Here is a 22,525-nt window from a genome sequence, read left to right as displayed (position 1 = left end):
ATTTTCTTGTGTCAGGCTTAAAGCTGTAGACAAGATTCACTAAAAGTACCATGTTTCTAAAGATAATGATGGCTCATGCTGTTCTTTTTTTATGATAGCAAGTGTTTCATTGCAGATCAAAAAAGTCAACCAATCAACTCTGAATGATGGCATTGTAAACCCATATTTTGCAGTTCAGTCATTACTGAAATGACAAGTCTCTGTATCAAATTTCTTTCTTTCGATAACTATTACTTAATAGTGAATTCTGAATGTTACTTTCTGGCCTAAAACTAATGAGACTGGGTACAATCACTGCACATTTTCATTAGAAAGCGAAGCACTGGTATTTGGCTAGTTCATAATATGTGCATTTGGCAAGTGTGATCTGACTTGAATTATGTGTCATGTGAATGTGTAGATGATTAGATGAGAATGTCCACAAGGGAATGAGAGAGAGTCTGTTTGTTAAAGTGTATGAAAAGTGTGTGTGTGTGTGTATTGGGAGACTCTTTCTTATACTGGGGTCTGGCCCAAAGAGTATTTGCCCTGTTAGAATATAACCTCAGTTCAAATATGTTTGATGATTCCAAGCTTGTATTACGTTCAACCTACATAGTTTAATTGTTCATAAAAGTAGTAAAATATTTTGTGAAAACATTCAATATTGTCCTGAAGCAGGCTGTGTCGTATCAGGCTTGTTTCTGTTTGCTTTGTAAAACACCTGTTTCTACTTGCATAACAGATAGCAGTCACAGACACCCAGAAAAACAAACAGGATGAAAACTTCAAAAATATAGTATGTTTATTTAAAAAAAGTCAAGGGAAAAATACATAACAACTGAGAACAAAGGGTACAAACAAATATAAACATAGCCAAACCCAGATTCCGCTCTGGCCCTTCCAGAGTTCCTTAAAATCTGCAATCCTAAATGGAAGACATCCATTCTTATAAAATATAAGTGCTCCTTCCACTTTTCCTTCAAGAGAAGAATGCGATGAAAAATGAGAGAAATAAAGCAGTACTTTATTTACATCATGAGTTTAATTTTACAACAGTTCTGTATTTCTCTTTGAAATGTCAATGGCTAAGCTGAAGTTCCTGCATACTGCAAGTTAGCTGAAATTAAAGGGGATGGGTTCTAAATGAACTAAGCTTTGGGGATAGTAATTCTTTCTTGGGAAATGTAACATAAGTTTAAGAAGACATAGGAAGCTGAAAAGTACCAACTATTGATTGGTGGCCTCACCTTAATGTTCAGCATTGGCTCTGGAGCCAGGTTCTTAATGGTGAGATGAATATGTCTCCTGTGGTCCTGGAGTTTCTCCATTTGAGAGGCCCCATGAGGATGTAGAGACTATCAGAAAATGCATTGTTTATACCAGTAAGTGAGAAAGTTACCTCTGTATGAAATAAAACTGCAGCAAATAAACATTTGACTGTTCCTTGAAAGTGTATTGGCTAAGGCTAAGAGAGCACTGTATGCCAAGAGCAAGTGATTAAATGGCTTGGACAGCATAAATGTCATTTTGACAGAGTATGAATATCCAAACAGGTGCCTTTGTTTAGGTTAAGTTCAACTGTGTGATTTGTGAAACATTAACAGTGGTTTTGAAGAAGGTTTTTAGAGTATTACATGGAAGAGAATGAAAATAAATTATTTTTACATGTTTAAGATTAATAATAAAGTCATTTTCATTTTTGTTGGCTGCTGCCATTTTCTGTTGTTGTTGTCATGATGCAGCAGTTGGTTGCTGTTGTCGAGGCTTTGAAGGTCTAACAACAGCAACAATATAAAGAACAGTGTCACAATTTTGACTTTTCTTGTTTCGTATTTTCACTCCGAGTCTTCTCAGTGTTTCTGTTTTGTTACCAGTATTTTTGACTTGCTGTTTTTGACTTTTACTTTCCCATTATCTATGTTTCTCTATTGTTGCTCTCTATTTAATTTGCCTTTGTGGCCTGCCATAAAAACTCCATCAGAGTTGAACAAACTTTCTTTATCCTATAATTGCTCTAACAGGGATTTGACAGACAATTGGCAAGCCATAAGACAACATGCATCAGGAGGCACTAAGCTAGTTCAAAACTCAGGAAGTTCAAAATCAAAAAGTCAAATGATTTTATCCCTTATTTGGATAAAAAATCTAAATACAGAAAAGCAACAACTAAAGAAATCTCAGCATTTTAGGAACAGACAAAATGTCACTTTAATAGCATCATATGTTGTGATTTCTTCCAAGCTTTCTAGCAACTGGTACTCAAAATGGCAGCAATCATGGAAATCCAAAATAGCAATGAAATAAGATCTAAATAATAACAGTTACATAAATATAAAAGTCAGAGCATTAGGAAAAAAATAAAAGTTCAGCAGAACAAAATCCTTTTTAGGGAAAATTAAGAAAAATACCTCATGATCTCCTCCTACCTGTAATAATCTGGAGGCATAGATATCATTCATAGAGAACCCAAAATATTCCTTGGGAATATAACCTAGTTAATGCATCAAATATTAACCTCTAGACCTCTGTTGCCAAGAATCTAAGATTTTTTGAGTCTAATACTCTCTCTGTCAACAGGATGAGGTGAATACATTACTCTAAAATAGGGATGGACAGATGGGAACCATTAAACACAGGATGAATCCTAAAATAGACATAGACAGCTTATTCTGGACAAACCCCCTAAACAGCAGAATGTGGACCTATAAGCTATACTGCCAGCTTGTGGGACAGAATCTTTAGGCAGATGTCACACTTTCTAAGCCACATCTTCTGCCCACACCTACATTCCAGCACAATTCTACTTTATGTTTACAATCAGTAGACTTTGCGGTAGAGGTTTCTCTAACCTTTAGGTTTTCCTGAACAGTGTTCCATAAACTACATAAACTAATGAGGTACTCACCCACACTGGTCAGATAAAACAAGTCTAGCTTAATAAAGTAGGTCTAAAGTCATATAAATATTCAAATGGAGATATTCATGTACACTGGTAAAAAACATTTCAGGTGAGCTCTAACAAAGGTAACATATACTGTTTACAGTCAATCAAAGCATCAACTATACACTGCAAAAAAGCAACAATTTACTCTCTTAGTCTGTCCATTAGATGAAACCTTGTACCTGATGGTACATTAAGGTTACTACGAATCTTGGAAAACATGCAAAATAAATTGCAGATGTCTATAGATTTCAAAGCAAGGTGTCAAAAAATTACAGAAAAAATTACAAAATCACAAAATTGTTAATTTATTTCTTACAAAGACATTTATTGAAAGATTTGAGTTCATCTTGAAATAGCATTTGACAATTTGTAGGGATGGAAATGCAGGTCTAAATGCAAAATACGCCTTACCGAACGATTACTGAGGCCAAGTTCAGAAGAATGCTTCCAAGCAGATCGACTTGGACTGCGCAGCAGGGTTGGTCGTACGCTTTCCACATATTCAGGGGTACGTGCCGTTCATGTAGCCCCCGGCGGTCTTTTGTTCATTAGTGTACCTCGTGTACAAAGTACTTTAACCCAACATACGATAGTGTTACGAGTCGGAACAGCTTTATTTCTGTGGATATTGAAATGGCAATGAAACTCATGCTGAACTGCGTTAATAGATTGGTTGTTCTTGACAAAACAGTCGTACGCAAAAACGCCGTGTTCTATCGTCCATGGCTCCATGGCTTCAACTAAAAAGAAAATAAAAAATGCTAAGACTTCGCGAACCTAACGCTACCTACCGCACATCTGTCACTCCACCTAGTGGTGAGTTCTAGCCATTTCAAAGACGTCCATCCTTTCTGCCTCACCCTGTATTTACAATAAAAATGTCATCCAACTTTTAGTAAATTGGAAGCTCATTTGGAAAACTGATCTACTATAAGAAAATAGTGTTAAAATATACAGGGTGGTCCAGATATAATTATGCAGATCCAGATCGTCTGAATGACTTTGATTTATATGGGGATGATTCCAGTTCGGCACGAAGATGATTCTTCATGTCGTCAGTTCACACATTTCTCAATGGTCCGGGATTTTTCGGGTGATTTTCTATATAATAAACTTAATGAGATAGCGTAATGAAAACTGCATAATTAGATCCGGACCACCCTATAGAGAAGGTGGCAGATCAGTTGTCAAATCCATGAAGATGGCCTCCAAGGTTCTATAAGAAGGAGAATAAAGTGTAACAGACCCAAAGGAAATACTTGAGTAGATTTTGTTCTAGAGCAGACATCATACAAAATTTTCTTGAGAATAATATATTTTCTTATTAATTGTTGGATAATTGATATGTTAGGGTTACTAAACATTTTAAAAATGGAGGTTAGACCCTTGTCTGTTCCATCTATTTTTCCCTGTGATTTTCTGATGGAAGAAAACCTCAGTATTGAAAACACTACCAAAGCACTTCTCTAAGTTTTAAATGTAGGTTGGGACATTAAGATTAAAAGAACCCCATTCTTCAACTCAGTACTTGAAGTGTGTACAGTAATCCCTCGCTATATCGCGCTTCGACTTTTGCGGCTTCACTCTATCGCGGATTTTAAATATAAGCATATCTAAATACAGTGATCCCTCACTATATCGCGCTTCGACTTTCGCGGCTTCACTCTATCGCGGATTTTAAATATAAGCATATCTAAATATATCACAGATTTTTCGCTGGGTCTTTTAATTTAAAGTACATGCTCCCTCAGTTTGTTTGCCCAGTTGATTTCATACAAGGGACGCAATTGGCGGATGGCTTAGAAGCTACCCAATCAGAGCATGTATTACATATTAAATAAAACTCCTCAATGATATACGATGTGCTTCCCGAGCGGTGCTTGATTGTTTGCTTTTCTCGTTCTCTCTCACTCTCTCTGACTTTCTCTGCGCCTGACGGAGGGGGTGTGAGCAGAGGGGCTGTTTGCACAGAGGATGTTTCCCTAGAAGATACCGACGCTACTCTAAAAAATGCTGAAAGACTACCTTCACATTGCTCCCTTCTTTGCAGCTGCTTTATCGCGGTGCGCATACTTAAAAGCTCAACAGCATGTATTGATTTTTTGATTGTTTGCTTTTCTGTCACGCTCTCTCTCTCTCACTGACATTCTCTGCTCCTGACGACGCTCCTTTGAAGAGAAGATATGATTGCATTCTTTTAATTGTGAGAAAGAACTGTCATCTCTGTCTTGTCATAAAGCACAGTTTAAACTTTTGACTAAAGGGTGTTACTTCATGTCTAGAGGGCTCTAATAATGTTAACAGTGTGGGAGAGTTTATAAGTGCTTAAAATATATAAAAATAACCATACAAACATATGGTTTCTACTTCGCGGATTTTCACCTATCGCGGGGGGTTCTGGAACGCAACCCCCGCGATCGAGGAGGGATTACTGTACAAGTAGTCATACTCAAAAGGTAACCAAAGTCTACTATGAGTGCAAATCCAGAACCCACTGTCAGACATTTACAAAGGGGAGGAGCCATCAAGTTAAAGAAAGTAGATTTCCTAACATTTTTAGCAGTAAGTTATTGGAGTGGATGGCTCCGATAGTTTCTTGACAAGACCTTAGTTATCAATTAGGTCCAACTAGAAATCGTGGTATATTGAAGTTGTGTTGGTTAATATTACCTTGGGCAATCACACTGTACAGTAATTTGAATTTTTAAAATATTGGGACAAAGTGTGTGTTTCATTTACAGAGGGATATCCCCTGTCTGACATCCTAAAGTCCTATACCAGAGAATATAGGCAGGCACTGTGTGGTTGTGGTTAAGGCTTTGCATTTCAAACCCTGAGGTTGTTGGGTCAAATCCTGCTACGGATACTGTGTGGCCATGAGCTAATCACCTGACCTGCTTGTGCTCTAACTGAAAAACCAAAAGCAATGTAGCCAATTGTATCATAAATGTTGTAAGTCACCTTGGATAACGACTTCAGCCAAATATGTAAATATAATGAACTTGCACAACCAGCCTATAGCCAAACCTCAGGCCAGGATGGAACAGTGCAGAGTTTAGCCTGTACATAAAACAATAGGCTTTTTTTTCTTTTTTAATGTCAAGAAGAGTCATGGGCCTTAACTTTATTTTTAAGACAGTGTACATTATGAAATATTTGGGTTGCTGCTCAGACTAAATGAGGTTCCAAGAATGTTACAATGGACAATTTATTTACTGTCTGTGTAAAAACAGAGTTGTGCTCAGATACTTGGTAATAAGTTAAAATGGTTTAAAGTAAGCACAGAGCTATGCCAAGCTTGCATCTTGTCTGCTGTTGTTTCGTTAATTACTTTCAAGGTGTACCAAATGCATAAAGGTTTAGCTTGCGGGTCTGATGGCTACAGCTATTATATGCTGTTTGTCTGAATAATGTTTTCTTCCTAGCCTTTATTGTCTTTGATGTTCTGTGACCACTGAAGCAGTCTGCAGCAGAATGTGTTCTGTTCATGATGAGAATAAAGACCTCAGACCTGTGGTCCTGGGGTCTCATTTATAAAACTTTACATGGAATTAAGCATGAAAATAAGCATATACCAAAAAACAGGAAAGTGCATATGCTAAAAAATTACAGTTTATAAAACCTGGTGTACACACATTTCTGCGCAATTTACTATCATGTAAATGCGTGATAGTGAATGTGTCTTAAACTCTAGCCAGCTGCCTCCCAGAAACAACCATATAAGGACTATGCTAATCAACTTCATACATATGCAATCACATATGCTGCAGATCTTCATTGGCTGGTAGTGCAGCCTCCAACATGACACACTGCAACACCCCACTTACATTTATAGTTTCCTTAATATGGCTTTGAAGCATAGGGTCAGGGTAAGGCATAAGGCACCAGTGTATGAGCGGGTAGCCACTATCACCTGTCACATATAATGATGTAATTGCTATCAGAATGAATACTATAGGTCATATGATAAACTCAAGGTTTAGATAGTTACCTTAATGACCAGCCAGCCCCCATATACACTATCATGTCTGCCAAAGCTCCTTCAAAATAAATAAATCACAGGTTGACCCAGGCATATAGTCCAGTTCAGAGCCACAATGTCAATGTAACTGCTTAACAAAAATAGTGTCACTCTTGCTAGGTGCCCATATTGCAATATGAGTGCAATAAAGTGCTTCTACTACATTAGGAAAATTGGACACTACTCTTTTATGTTGTAAAAAACACGCTATGTTTTATGTATGTACATCCACCACACCATATGAAAACTGAATGTAGCACCTTGTCAGTCAGCTCTAGCACAGGGGGCATGATGGAGTGAAGCTTGGCTGAAATATTTCTGCCTTTTTGGCCAGTTGCTGACAACAGGTTGACTATATAAACTGACAAAAATACAAAAAAAGTTGTTCAGTACACCATTTGCCCTCTTTGAAGGGAACTAAAATAGAGTCTGCACATCATGTTCATCACTTCTGAGTTTTAATATGTTTGTCACTTCAACACACATTATAATAACGGCTTGGTGACAAGAATTATTGTACAGGTGAGTCTTCGTTTAGCATGTTTGGCTGCATTTCCATACTTGATGAAGGGTGTCGACATTTCCCAGTTTTTCCAAACTGTTGTCTACAGGTGAATCAGTTTTCTTAAATAAATCCTGACTTTTGAGTGAAAAATCATGTACCCACTTTTCAGGCCTCCTTTTGTGCATGCACAAGTTTTATAAATGAGGCCCCAAGTCCTCTTCGGTAAAAGAGTGTTTTGTTGTCAGCAGGTTAGAATAAGGCAGCTACCCCAAGTGGAGGAATTTAAGTATCTAGATATTATTTCAGCAATGAGGGAAGAGGAAATTTTGAGACAGCAACGGACTGATTCTGTTCTAACAATATTACATTCATTATACAAAAAGGTGGGAAAATTGGAACCAACTAAGTCCTTCAATCAAGTTCTGCTCTGAGTGGCCTGTCTTTGTCAACTTTTGTGTGGTTATAAGATTTTGGCAGTGAATGAAAGACTAAGATTGCAGTTAGAAGAATGTAATTTTTAGTGAGATACCTGCCCTGGAAAGTGTACTGAGCATTGCTCACTTGAAGAAGGGTCCAGGCACTATTGAGAGGTTTTATTTCTCTGGTAGCTCAGGAATTCTGGAACTGCAGACCTTTGCTAAAAACAGGATCTGCTCAGCTGTACCACCAGTATCACCAGGCAAGGCCAATGGGAATCTTAACAGAAGCCTGATTAAAGAACATTTAAAAAATGAACTAGGTAACTTCCCAATTATATGAAAACACAGTAGCATCAGGATGTTTTATTTATTTTAATTTATATTCAATATATGTTTATTGATCTTAGATGACCTACTTTAAAAACAAAATTTCTATATAAATAAATAAATAATTCATAATAAATGGAAGTGCATGGAATTTTTTTAATGTGTAAACATTTTGCTGTCTGAGAAAAATCAAATTATAATATAAAGTACATGGTCTTATTTTAAAACTAAAGAATGATGAATAATTCAGATGTCTAATAAAAATAAACCAAAAAATCAATCCATTTGTTTTCATTATCTGCTTAAACAAATTCAGACTCATGCTAAAACATAGATATGTTTTTTTAATCATTAAACTGAAATCAATTTTTCATATTATACATTTACACCATATCAGCAGTCAAAATGCAGGTGGTGAACAATTTACAAGAATTTAAAGATGATTTGAGAAAATAATCATTGCTGTATTTATTGTTTAAAAGGAGCAGAAGTTAATATATATTTAGTTTAACTGCATGTGCACTTTTTTTAAACCTATCTTCCCATAAGTGCTCGTTTGGTATTTTTCTCTGGTTTAAGTAGGATAATGTAACATTTTGGTGCAAATATTGCAAAAAGTAATCCAAAACTGGAAGCCAAGATGGCAAAGACTTCAACAGCTACTGTGTACTTTCCAGGAGAACTAATATATGCAGGAATAAATGACACCCAAACTGTACAGAAGATGAGCATGCTGAAGGTGATAAATTTGGCTTCATTAAAAGTGTCTGGTAGATTTCTTGCAAGAAAAGCTAATGCAAAGCAAAAGCATGCTAAAAATCCAATATAGCCAAGGAGGCAGCTAAAGCCAGTCACCGAGCCAACATCACATTCAAATATTATTTTTGCATTTTGATATTTGGTATTTTTTGAAGGAACAGGGGGAGATGTACTGAGCCATACAATGCATATTAGAGACTGAATAAATGCGAAGAAAAGGACTGAACCTCTCTGCTGGGCAGCACCAAACCATTTCATCATGTTGTTGCCAGGTAGTGTTGCTTTGAATGCCATTATCACCACAATGGTTTTGACAAGAATGCAGGAAATACACAAAACAAAGCTGATGCCAAAAGCCACATGCCTTAGTGCACAAGTGAAGTGTGAAGGCGGTCCAATAAAACACAAGGCACAAAGGAAGCACAAAGTGAGTGAAACCAGAAGGAGAAAACTGAGTTCCGAATTGTTGGCTTTGACAACTGGGGTGTTCCTGTATCGAATAAAAACCAGCAAAACTCCAAATGATAAGCAAACGCCAAGTGATGTTGTAGAAGTTAACACAATGCCCATGGTGTCTTCATATGACAAGAAGTCTATTTCTTTCAACACACACTGATTACGCTCTTTGTTCGACCAGAAATCAGCTGGGCATTTGATACATTCAATTGAATCTGAAAGGTATTAAAATGTGTACATGCATTAGCTTCATCCTGTGATATACTGATTAAACTCTTGCACAGATACCATAGGTCTAGAGAATTATTCAGTAATTGTAAAGTGTACAACACATTAGAATCATAGGCAAAAAAGGCAATATCTTGTTTGTGTTTTGACTGCCTTGAAATTTTTATCTAATGCATGTGTTCGTGCTATTTGTTTTATTGAAAAGCCTCATTTTATTCACTTCATTCATTCTGACACTCATAGTGAAGGGCTCTATCTATCTATCTATCTATCTATCTATCTATCTATCTATCTATCTATCTATCTATCTATCAATCATGAGCAGAATAAGGGTAGTGATACCACTTATGTTCAACAGGTAGCTAAAACAGACAATAGGGTGTTAATAAATGTCCAGAAATAACTACAAAAAGTTCAAACTCCCAGTAGTATTTTGGAGACTTTTAAGTGACCAGTGGGTATTCTTTATAGTATTTTTGGGCAATTCAAAAGTACTGTGACTTACTAAGAACTGTCTGTGGTGATGTTAAAGATAGCTTTAGGCAAACAGCATTTACAAATTTGGTACTAGTATATCATATAGATACTGAGCTTCGAAAAGGGGGATGCATGTGTCATAGGCCTTCAATGAGAAAGGAAAACCAGGATATAGAGTGAGCGTTGAACAAAGTATTTAGAAGAAAGAGAATGGACAAGAAACTGTACAAGATGGTGTATAGACAGGCCCTGTGCTAAATATAGCATTTTATTGCTTTCCTTTTCTATATACTTTATGTTCCTGATGTTCTGTTGTCTGCCTCCTTCATTATAAAATACTTCTTGTTTTTGCACTTTTTTTGGGTTCCTTGTGTCATTCTCTAGATTTGGAAACGGCTCCAGTCTCTATCTATCCGTCTGTCTGTCTGTAAATGCATATATTAAATCTTTACAAAGTTACATTATTTCACTTATATGTAAATGTGTTTACATTGTCTTGAATGGTAAACTAATGCTGTTCTTTTCCAGCTTTGCACCCTTGATGCTAAGGCGGTGGGCGGTGGGGGAGAACTTTACATCATTGCTGCGGTCTGTCCGCATGTCTTTCAGTAATGTAGCCCCAGTACCAAGCTACTCTCGATACCCACTTCTCTCGATACACCCGTCTTATTGTTGCAGTGCCTTCAGTTCACTAATGAACACCTCGGTGTAAAGTGATCTGTTTAATTTTCGTGAATCTCTACCGTTGCCTTTGGTACCACACACCTATTTCATTGGTTATTTCCCCTTCTGCACACTGTACACAATCAAAACAACAAATTGGCTCTCCTTTTCTGCTGGCTTTTCTTGTACCAGGCTGACAGCTTTGACTGCAGACTGACTCAGGTGCCTAAAAAAGTGCAAAATAAGAAAGTTTTCTTAGGCATAAATCATTGCACATCTTTAACAAACATTTTCCTACCTCACTTTTACAGATTTGTAACTCTTGCGACTGTATCATTAATTCATTTGGCTTAATTGTTTTTAAATAATAATATAGTAATGCTAAGTGAACATTATATATAAAGTTAAAACATTAATGGGAAAACAGAAAGTTTGGCATTTAAAGGTCCCAATTTTCAAAAGTGTGTGTCATATTCTTTTTTTTAACAGCATAACAAATAATACATTTTAAAAAAATACATTTTCACTAGTAAGTATGCATACACTGTTAGAACTTTAGATAGTATAGAATACAAGTACAAAACTTATTTAGATCTGTAAAATATAGAAAGTATTACCACTTCTGAAAGAAACATTTCTATTTCAGATTTGAAGCTCAGATTAACAAAAGGATTTAACCCTTACTTTGCCAGAATCAAAGTTCCAAAAGATTTGATCTTCCTCAAGGAAAAGCTCCTTCCCAGAAGGTGCCGATTCATCAAATACTCCCACCGTTTTAATTTCAACATTTCCATCAGCAGTTAATTGCCAGTTAACAATGTCATAGATACCAATGGCATCTCCATTTTCATCAAAAGCAATCCTATCTTTTAAATGATTTGTAAAATTTACTTTCTTTATATAATGCAGAAGCTTCAATAAAAGGAGAGTACATTAGTTCAATAAATATTCTTTAGTTAAGTAGTAATTGCAGTGACCAGTTGATTAGTTAAACAAATTGTGTCTATGCACTGCAGTGGTCAAGTTTTGCATCATCATTTTCAATATCAAATGTATTTATATAGCAGTTTTAAAAAAAACAATAAATGACCAAAGTGCTGTAAAACCAAGAAAAATATAGTACAAAAGACAATAAAATAGACAAATACAGCTCTTATAATTAATTAAAAGCCAAGGAATAGAAATGTGCCTTAAGAATGGATTTAAAAATAGGCAAAGTAGGGGCCAGCCTAACATGAAGTGGTAACCCATTCTGGAATCTAGTTGCTACAACTGCAAAGGCATTATCTTCCCTACACTTTAGTCTTGATTTAGGGACCACCAGAAGCAACTGATCTGTATACCTGAGTGACCTTGATGGAATATATAATTGCAAAAGGTTAGAGAGGTAAGAGGGAGCTAGACAATTTAGTACTTTATAAGCAAACAATAAAATCTTAAAATCAATCCTAAAACGAATGGGGAGCCAGTGCAGGGAGGCTAGCATGTGTGTTCCTGTTAAAAGACAACGTGCAGCATTTTGGACAAACTGTAAATGTGAGATAGAAGCCTGGCTACCGATAAGATAAAGCGCATTACACAGTCGAGTCTGGTCGAAATAAAAGCATGTATAACCCTTTCCAAATTGTTAAATGATGAGAAAGAATTAACATAAGATAAAAGCCTCAGTTGAAAGAAACTAGTTTTAATTATTGAGTTTATCTGTTTATGTAATTGAACATCACTATCCTTTAGTACAACCAGATTTCTTACATTGGGTCTCACATAAAGTTTTTATGGCGCTCATGTCCATATGAGGGACACTGCTGGTTCCACTTGACAAAAGCATCAGGACCTCTGTTTATTCTCATTGAAATGTAAAAAGTTTAAGGCCATTCAACTTTTAACATCCTCAAGGCAGCCCAACAAAAGTTTTAAAGAGTTGGTATTACTGTACTTCAAATGTAAGTAAATCTACATAGCAGTGGAACAAAATGCCATAACTTCTAAAACTTGCATTGTCATATACAACTAACATAGTGTACCATAACACAATATGACATTCTCAAACCCATTTAATCCAATTCAGGATTACAGGGGGTTAAGATTTAATTATATAGAAATAATTAAAAATGGGTAACAGATAGTATAGAAAAACATAGCAACAAAATATCCAGTGCAAAACTGTGTAGTATACAGAGTAAGAACACTTCAAGTTTCCATTACAAAACATACTGTACATACAATACATGTAACTTGCCTTGCATTATTCATCTTACATTATTCATTGTTATTTTCATTTTAGAATTTAAACTTTTTAAATTTCCTATTCTTAATACTTATACAATGATTTGATTAATATTTTGCAAAGATCCCAGTTAGTTGTATCATTTCTCCAATCCTGAGATTTCTGCATTAGTCAGTTATTAAAATATTGTCATAAAATAAACAATAAAATGTGCATTACCTGCCAGGGCTGAACACGGTGAATATCTGCACAAGAATTGTCTTTGAAAGGCCCCTTTCCATTTTCACAAGACACCAGATCATGCAATGCATGGGCTAAAACATACACTGATTTGTACACATTGTATGAAGCCCTGATTTCTGAAACATCACTATATGCTGAGGTTGTGTTCTTAAGGTATTCCTCCCCAGTGCATAACCTGAAATCATTACTTGAATTTTGCTTTGTTTTGTTTGTGGGAAATTTACAGGTAAACATCTTCTCCCAAAAAAGGTTGATTAAGTTATTACTTAATCCAGGTTCAGGTTGAGCTTGAAGAAGAAATTTTTGAAACCCTGGAATGTCTCCTCTCCGAATTGCAATACCTATTGTACCTCCATATGAGCCAAAATTTTCTTTAGTTGCAATTTCAACAGGAAAACTCCAAGATTCACTAGCAATCCACTGCCTTCCAGTTATATTCTGACGAACTATTTCTTTTGCCAGTGGGAAAAGGTTTGCTCCTCCTGAAAATGCAACAATGACTTTAGCTGTAGATGTTTTAATGATTCTGGCAACCTGCAGTAATTTCTTCTCTTCACTAGGGTTTGGTATGATTTCAGTAAAGGAAATACAGCCAAATTTGTTGACTTCCTCATTAAAAATCTTCAGAGCATACAATCCATAATCATCATTACTTGCCAGGGCACCAACCCAAGTCCACCCATAATGTTTGATGATCTTAACCATTGCTTTGACCTGAAAGGTGTCACTGGGAATCGTTCTGAAAAATGAAGGGTACTCTTTTTTATTGCTCAGGCAGGGACATGTGGCATAATAACTGACCTATAGAAAAATTGAAAAGGATGTGTTTATAACTTTTGTCAGTTTTCTTATTTGCCAAAATCAGATCATGTAGCATCACATAAAGACAAACACAGATTTTCCTTCATGTGACCTTGGAAGTTATTGAGCTAAGAAAGAAAATATTTAACTAGCATTCAAATGTAATTTATATTGGAAAGGCTAAATATAACTAAAATAGACTTTTTACAGTATGATCAATAAAGAAATAAGTAACTCGAAAAAATAATTACAATCCTTGACATTGTGTAAAGATACATAACCAGATCATATAAAGTCAGAACCATTTATCTTTCAAACACTATGGAGAGGGTTATACAATATATATATATATATATATATATATATATATATATATATATATATGTGTGTGTGTGTGTGTGTGTGGGTGTGTGTGTGTGTGTGTGTGCAAAATACATTTTCATGTTTCCATACCAGAGGAATATGGAATAAGCTGGTAATTCTGGAGATAGCAATTGTATTTGTTGAACCAGGATCTCCGACAATAGCAAGAACAGGTGGCATCCCTTCGCAGCTGACGTCTGAAATTACTTCATCCAACCCACTGACCAGTGCAACTGCAGCTCTCAGAGCCACAGGCAGGTGCATACAGTTGTCATACAGGCTGTACCCAAGCGTTATATTAGGAAGAAGAGTTGAGTCTTTATTTATTTCCTCAATTGCAAAAACCATTGTCTGTGCTGTTTGAAATACAGATATGTCAAACCTGTACAAATATAAATCACAATAAAATATATACTGTTCATATAAACCAAATGATAATATACATTAAAAATGTTCAAAAGTTGTAACAGATATTTACTAAATATTTAATCTAGATTGTTATTATTTTGTCTTAAAACACAAATGTAAAGATAACCAAGCATAAAAGTTTCATCATACAGTAAAAGATAGATGAGATTTTAAAAAATGTATATAACAGCTATATGGATCAACATACAAAGTTTGTACGAAATACTTTGAAATGTGTCTGATTTACTCACCTTTCACAAGTCCATTGCTCAGGCTTTGATGTAAAAGACATTTCAGGCATTATTGTTTTGAAACTTATTTCAAAAATGCCTCCTAACATGACATCTCCCTTTCTATGTAATCCATTTAGCTGAAACGCTTCTTTTATTTTGCAAAGAGGTGGCTTAACAACATTCACATTCATAATTAAAGTAAGAAAGCAACACGTTTGCAAGTAGCATTTCATTTTTTCTAAAGGAGACAATTGCATCTATGGTTTGAAATCGGTTTCTTTTAAATATAATTTAGAATACAGCATTCTCTAGAGATAAATATAGAAAATAAACAATTGAATTGTTTATGTTATATCTGCTATGCCCCATGGTTAGCTCAAAATCCCAAGTCAGATTATTATCTTTATTTTTTATCTTTTTGAATATACAAAAATGAGCAAACAACTTTTAATCAAAGTATGAGCCCTAACATATACTTATATTAATTAAAATAATGTGAAGAATATATGATATCAAACCATTGAAAAATCTAAAATAGTTGTATTTGTATTTATATACAGATAGTAAGGTTCATAAAGGCCACAGGATATATTTATGACTATAACATTGTTAGTGCTTCTTGAGCCCTCTTATGTCTTCTTATGCTGTCTAAACACCATACAAGGTTTAGAATAACTTGGTCATACAGGCAAAGTTAAACATAGTAAAAGAAGAATATGATTAAAAACATAACTGATGATGAATTCAAAATAATAAGGCAAAATCTCAAGGAGGAGAAAATAAAACATATAAGTAAAATACCACTAAAAGCTGTGGGAGTCCAAGTAGAAATAAGTGATGAATCAATTGCTGTTATGTCAGTTGTGTTGTCAGTAAATGGACTTTATCTCTTTAATAAACAGATATAGAAACCTTCGCAGGATATCCTGAAAAGTCAATAATGAATGAGATTCCACTCCTTTTCTACAATATTAAGTGAAAGGTCTTTTCCCCACTGTACCCTGGGATCTTTGAAAGGATCTTTAAAATGTTTTTGTATATTATAGAGAGGCTATCTGAGCCTTCTGGGAATGTTTCTAATTTGAAAGTAGTGGAAAAATTATGTAGCTAAGTAAAATTTGAAGCTTAATTGTTTGTAGGACGCAAAGACATTATCTATGTTATGGGGGTGGTACCCAGCCGGGACACCTAGAATGACCGCAGGAGGGATTATGCTTCCTCCAGACCATGAGTGGGCGACCGCCCTGTTGGCTTTGGGGACCATGGGAAAGAATCATGGAAGCTCAACTCTATAAGGGCCCGTGGTCACCACCAGGGGGTGCCCAGATGCCTGAGAAGCCCTGGACCTCAGCACTTCCACCACACCCAGAAGTGCTGGGGGGAGGAACACCCGGAGTGCTTCCGGGTGCACAGCCGACACTTCCGCCACACCTGGGAGGGCCGGCAGAAAGTTATCGAGAGGCACCTGAAGCACGTCCAGGTGAGCTTTAAAGGCGCCGCCTCCCTCCATTCAATGGCTGGAGTTGGGTGGAAGAGGAGAGGAGTGGAGGCGGCAGGAAGGAAAGGCATTGGAGAAAGAGGCCTGGACTTGAGGGTGATTCATGCTGTAGCATTGGGTTGTGTGTGGGTGTACACTTGTAAATATTGGAAATAAATGTGTATGGAAAGCAGGCTTGTGTATATTCATTGATTTGTGTCGATGTCCAGGTCTTTATGGTCTGTATATTTGTCGCTAGGTAAGAAAATCAAAAGTTATGTAGTGCCATGCGCCCTTTTGCTTTGGGTCATTGTAAAGTCACCCTTTGGATATGTGGATGTTTAAAATTCCAAATAAATGAGACTATGATTGAATCTAATTATTAAAAAATGATTTATTAATGAATATGGGGATGCTTTGAAATGCAAAAAGAAGCTTGGAAAGGATGTTCATCTTTAAAGTATTGATTCTCCCTGCTAATGTGAGATGGAGGGTAGACCATTTATTCATGTTTTGTTCAATTTTTTTCATGAAGACAGCAACATTTTGTTGAAAAAATCTTTATATTTACCTGTGAAATTTACACCTAGGTTTTTAAAGTGAACTGCTAAGAAAAATATGAAGGTGTCCAGTCTAATATTGCATGCTAGAGAGTTCACTGGAAAAAGCGCACTATTATTCAAATAGACTTTAAGTCCACATATCCTTTTAAAATCTGCTAGTGCTTTTAGGACTGCTGGTGCAGATTTTTTTGGGTCAAATATATACAGTACCATATCATCTGCATATAATGATGTTTTCTGTTCAAGACCTTCTCTGATAATCCCCTTTATCTTTTATGCATTTTGAAAGTAAACAGCCAATGGCTCAATGGCAATTGCAAAAAACAATAGTGATAGAGGGCATTCTTGTCAAATACTGGGTTCTAGTTTGAAGTAGTCTAAAATACTGTTGTTAATACAAACTGAGACTTCTGGAATAATATAGAATAGTTTGAACCATGTTTGAGCCGAACCCAAATTTGTGGAATTTGGTGAATAGGTAGTCCCTTTCAACCATATCAAATGCTTTTTTCTGCATCCAAAGAAAATAAGATCTCTGAGGCTGTTAAATTTAATGGGTGAACACATTAAACAGACACCGAAGATTAGAAGCTAAGTGTCTGCCTTTAATAAATCTGGTTTGATCTTGTGATGTTATAGAAGGAAGCACTTTCTCAATTCTTCTGGCTAGAATTTTGTATTTTAACTTCATTATTTAGGAGTGAGATTGGTTTGTATGATGCGCCCTGTAGAAAGTCTTTATTTTTCTTTATAAAAATGGTAATTAATACTTGGTGAAAAGTTGAGGTAGAATTTTGTTGTCTGTAGCTTCAATAAATGTTGCTAATAATAGTTGAGCTAACCTATTTGAAAATTGTTTATAAAATTCAACTGCGTAGACATTAGGGCCGACTGCTTTCCCGCTTTGAAGTGAGTTTATAGCATCTAGTAATTCTGTAAGAGTCAGAGGTTTATCCAGTTCAACAGCACTAAGAGTATCTCGCTGTGGTATCTGTAATGAATAAAAAACTCATTAGATTGTGTCTTATCTTCTTTAAACTGAGTAGAATATAAGAACATATACTACTCTCTAAATGTGTGGGTTCTATTTTTATGGTCAATGATTTTATGCCTGTCTGTTTTGGTAATTACTGTTATTGCATTGCAGACCTCCTGCTTGTGGAAGTTGAACTAAGATCTTATTAGCCTTCTCTCTGTGTTCATAGAAATGCTGCTGTTTTGTTTGTTGAGTTGTCAAAACCTGTCTTATCCTATAAGGTGCCTTATTTAGAAACCTGGGGCCTCATGTATAAAGGGTGCATATGCACAAAAATGGTGCATACGCCCGTTTCCACGTTCACATCGCGATGTATAAAAACTAAACATGGCGTAAAGCCACACACATTTTCACGCCAGGTCAAACCATAGCATATGCAAGTTTTAAGCTCGGTTTTGCAAACTGACAACACCCAGCATCAAAGCAGTGCTACTGTTCCTGTGTGGTTTCCCTTTATTTATTTGATTCACATCCCTGACACAGCTTTATCAAATACACTGAAATTAACTGCATATAATTTTTTAGCTTAAGGCATCTGATTGTAATTAACCTGTAACAACATAATGATGTTGTTACTCTCAGTGCACCAGTATTTTAACCCATTGTATCTGAGTCGGGAATTACAAGTACGGAGAGAATTGTCAGGGTGCAGCATCTACCACATGCTGACTCAGCCATGCACACAGTCTATTTGAAATACTCCCATCGGCAAGCGCCTCAGAGCCTTTCCTGTGCGAACCTCGCGTTTCAGAAACAGTTTCATCCCAAGAGCTCTAAATGCACTCAATCAGTCCATCAAGTGCTCCTGGTAGAACTGTTTGTACTTTTAAGTGCAATTTATTGTTGTTCTTGTTATTTTAGCATTTTATAGGAAAATAGGTTTATGGAGGATTTGCATATTGAATCTCATTGTACCATACAATAAAGGAATTCAATTCAATTCAACGGAAGAGAGCGCATACTTCTAAGTAAATTTAGATTTCCAGGAACTATATTCTTGGAGCTCTTGATATATTTTTTTAAGATGAAATGCAGTAAAGTATATATTGCATTATACAGATACATTTTTAACTTCAATTAAATAATGTATACTGATATTAATTAAACGTCTGGACACAGTGGACAGCGCTAGCGATGAACTAGCGCCCCGTTCAGGGATTGTCCCTGCTTGTTGAGACTGGCGTGACCCTGGATCGAGAGATAAGTGGAATAATTAAACATGTACTGCAAAGATATTAATTTTTGAAGAATCTGCATTCTGACTTTTATTAACACTAAAATTACCGAAGACTACGAAAAAACTTGTAAATCCGGCCCACCTTAAATCTCTTCGCACCTCTCATTCAGCGTCATTTATCCTATAAATTTGCCGATAAAGACAAGCAGCAAGCAGTCAGCCATTCCATCCTCCCACCGCCACAGAACGTGCACAAAGTTCTCCCAGCTCATGCCTTGATTATCTGGGAGTGAACTGCTGGAGTTTTAGAGTGGAAATAATAGATTGTTATTTGAAACACATGCATTTAATGTGTGTTCCGTTTGTACAATAATCTGTGTAAACACATTGCACTAATAGAAACCACAGCATAGAAAGAAGTGTGTTCATTACAACAGGTACACATGTTGTAAATGTATGAAGGACGATCCTTGCGTGCATGTGAACTGTTAACATTTGAATGTGATGATTGCATATAGCGCTGAACAGACCTCTCTGTACCATTCTTTCCTCTGCATATCCTGGAGTACAAAAGAAACATCACCATACAGCAACATGTGGGGACTGACAAGATCGGGAAAAAAAAAAAACACGCGGTCACTGATTACAACCATAAGATGTTATGCGAATGAATATGAATAATATGAATAATGTTGCATCCGTGCCACAATATTTTCCGAAATTTACTACAGTTCATAAAATGGACAATTTCAAATATCATATATGCCTATGTCTGTGTTTTGTTTTTTTTTGTCAGTGCGGCTTTGACAGCATGGGCCATAAGGCACATACTAATTTAGCATGAGTAGGAACACTCAATAAAACTGAATTAAAAAAAAAAACAAGTGATGGTGAGATACGAAGAAGGCAGATTCACCAGCGTTTGTGTGTCAGCTGTTATCCTACCAGATCAGAGAGTGCCCAGTTCCATTGCCTCAAAACACTACTCACATCTACAGTTATTCCCAGTTTCAGATAAAAAGTAAAAGCGTCAGATCCCTAGTATGTATCGTGATGGTGACTGAGAGAATAAAAGTGAAAAAAAGCAGTAACTTTTACAAGTGCTATAAATGTACATCGGCTGTTATAGATGTTAACCAAATGTATGTGTTGTAAAAAAGAGACAATACAATTATGAAGGTTTGGGGTTTTCTGGCCCCGTATACTGTACAGTTTGAATATAGATCAGTGATTTGCATCCAAGCTTTTCAACAGACAGTTTGACAGTGGCAAAAGGGAACAATTTATGGGGTGGGATCAGAAACAGACAGGTGGAATGCTGGGAAGGAACCGAGGTGATGTATGGGAGTCATGATGTCATCAGAGGTGGACTAGAGGGAAGGAAGGAATGCGGAAATGGTAGTGCGTGGTTAGGGAGTCCGGGTGAATTCAAGGTGGTGTTGCTTCGGTCTTTCTGTGGAGATAAAGAAAGAGAGGTTAGTACCCCGCCTTTGCCCTCTGGCACGATATACTGCGCTGCTCGTCGGGGCTTTACTCGGCTCCCTATGCGTGTGTGTGTGACAGTATTTATTGTATAATATTAACAATAAGAACAGCTCACTATTCACAACAGTAAATATAGGAGGCAGTCAGGATCGAACCGGGGACTCTTGATTACAAGTCAGCAAATCTTACTGCTATTCCACAGAAGCTGTTGTATTAGCCTCAAACCTTTTGTGAAGTATTTATTTGATCGTTGGACTTTTTTTACATTTTGTCATTTACTACTAAAATATGAAAAGGGTTTCTGTTTTAACAATGTGTTTACGCAGATTATTGTAGAAAGGAACACACATGAAATGCATGTGTTCCAAACAATGATCTATTATTTCCACTGTAAAACTCTAGCACTTCATTCCCAGATAATCAAGGCATGAGCTGGGAGAACTTTGTGCACATTCTGCGCTGGTGTGGGGATGGAATAGCAGGCTGCTTGCTGCTTGTCTTTATCACCACATTTACAGAACAAAAGACGCTGATGGAGAGGTACAATGGGATTTTAGGTGGGCCGGATTTACAAGGTTTTTCGTAGGCTCTGGTAATTCTAGTGTTAAAGAGCTGATTGTGTGGCGATTGGTTACTTGGGGAAAGAAAACAAAGGACAGGGATTGGGAGTTAGTATGTTAGAAAAAGACAGTACTGCTGCAATAAATTATTTTGTCAAGGGTCACACATAGCACAGCAAGCATCTTGCGAGAGGCAGGAACAACCTCTGGACTGGGCGCCAGCTCATCACTACCCCTGCGCCACTGTGGCCCTATGTTTAATACATACTTTAATTAATTTCATCATGAAAATGATATCAAACATACATCTTAGTATTTAAATTGTTCAGAGAGCTGTAATATCATGAATGTAATGTATTCTGTGTCCTGTCGGCGTAAGAGAAAGTCCATTTAATAAGAAGCAAGTAGCGATTCAGACATAAAGTACGTAAAAGAACACATAGAATACAAAGCATATAATGTGCTACTTTAGTTACGATGGGATTTGAGAAACTAGTAAATCAAATGATTTTAAGATGAAGTTTATGATGCTCTACTTTAATGACAAAATAAACTACATGATTAAAGTGGAAATTTCGGGATTAAAGTTGACATTTCAAACTTTTTTTTCCACTGTATCACTATTTTTTTTCTTTTCTCTGTTCCCTAATAAGCTTCCATATGACACTCAGATGGTGGGCTACGACTCACCTTTTCACGGCGACTTTGATATCTGACAACTTCTTTTTTATTTCAGGCACTGTGCGACTTTCTGATCTTGAACTTTTGATTAGCTTCCTTTTGTTGGTTATACAACTGCTTAAACCAACAAACAGTATGTTTTTCGTTACCTCCACTTGGCATTCACTGAAATTCTTCTTTTTTCCCCATTGTCTTTTCAAAGAGCGCTGTACTTAAGGGAATATTTATATTGATTTGTATATTCAAAGAGGTGTAATTCTGGGAGGAACAGCAGGCACATGCACAAGTGATACTTTTCACGCTGACCGGGATTTATGTAGCGGAAGAACGTGGAAGTTGGCTTACACACAGTTTTGTGCATCTGAATTTTTTTGTGCGTACGTACATTTCGACTTTTGTCTGTATGCCATGTTTTAGTGTGAATTCTATACATGGTGTTATGCATGAAGGCCCTGGTGCATTCTAGATCTATTTTGGTAATTTCACGATT

General features: G+C 36.3%; 1 protein-coding gene across 1 annotated transcript; it reads right to left on the bottom strand.

Moving 5' to 3' along the window:
• Window positions 1-8,732: 8,732 nt before the first annotated feature.
• Window positions 8,733-15,232, bottom strand: LOC120518195 (extracellular calcium-sensing receptor-like). Its single transcript, XM_039740851.1, has 6 exons — window positions 15,075-15,232; window positions 14,506-14,797; window positions 13,228-14,052; window positions 11,466-11,693; window positions 10,884-11,007; window positions 8,733-9,628 (listed from the first exon to the last, which is right to left on the bottom strand). Exons 1-6 carry the CDS (start codon window positions 15,161-15,163, stop codon window positions 8,733-8,735), a joined length of 2,454 nt encoding a protein of 817 aa, XP_039596785.1. The 5' UTR covers window positions 15,164-15,232.
• Window positions 15,233-22,525: the final 7,293 nt, after the last annotated feature.

This window comes from Polypterus senegalus, chromosome 1, assembly GCF_016835505.1.
Source record: "Polypterus senegalus isolate Bchr_013 chromosome 1, ASM1683550v1, whole genome shotgun sequence".
Classification (NCBI taxonomy): domain Eukaryota; kingdom Metazoa; phylum Chordata; class Cladistia; order Polypteriformes; family Polypteridae; genus Polypterus; species Polypterus senegalus.
Note: the sequence above shows the minus strand (reverse complement) of the source record. Positions and strands in the feature narration are given on the sequence as shown.

Coding starts and splice junctions, on each gene's coding strand:
- LOC120518195 (XM_039740851.1), bottom strand. CDS start 15,163: ATGTTAGGAGGCATTTTTGAAATAAGTTTCAAAACAATAATGCCTGAA. Junction 14,798..15,074: donor GAGCAATGGACTTGTGAAAG/GTGAGTAAATCA, acceptor ATATTTGTACAG/GTTTGACATATCTGTATTTC. Junction 14,053..14,505: donor GCTTATTCCATATTCCTCTG/GTATGGAAACAT, acceptor ATTTTTCTATAG/GTCAGTTATTATGCCACATG.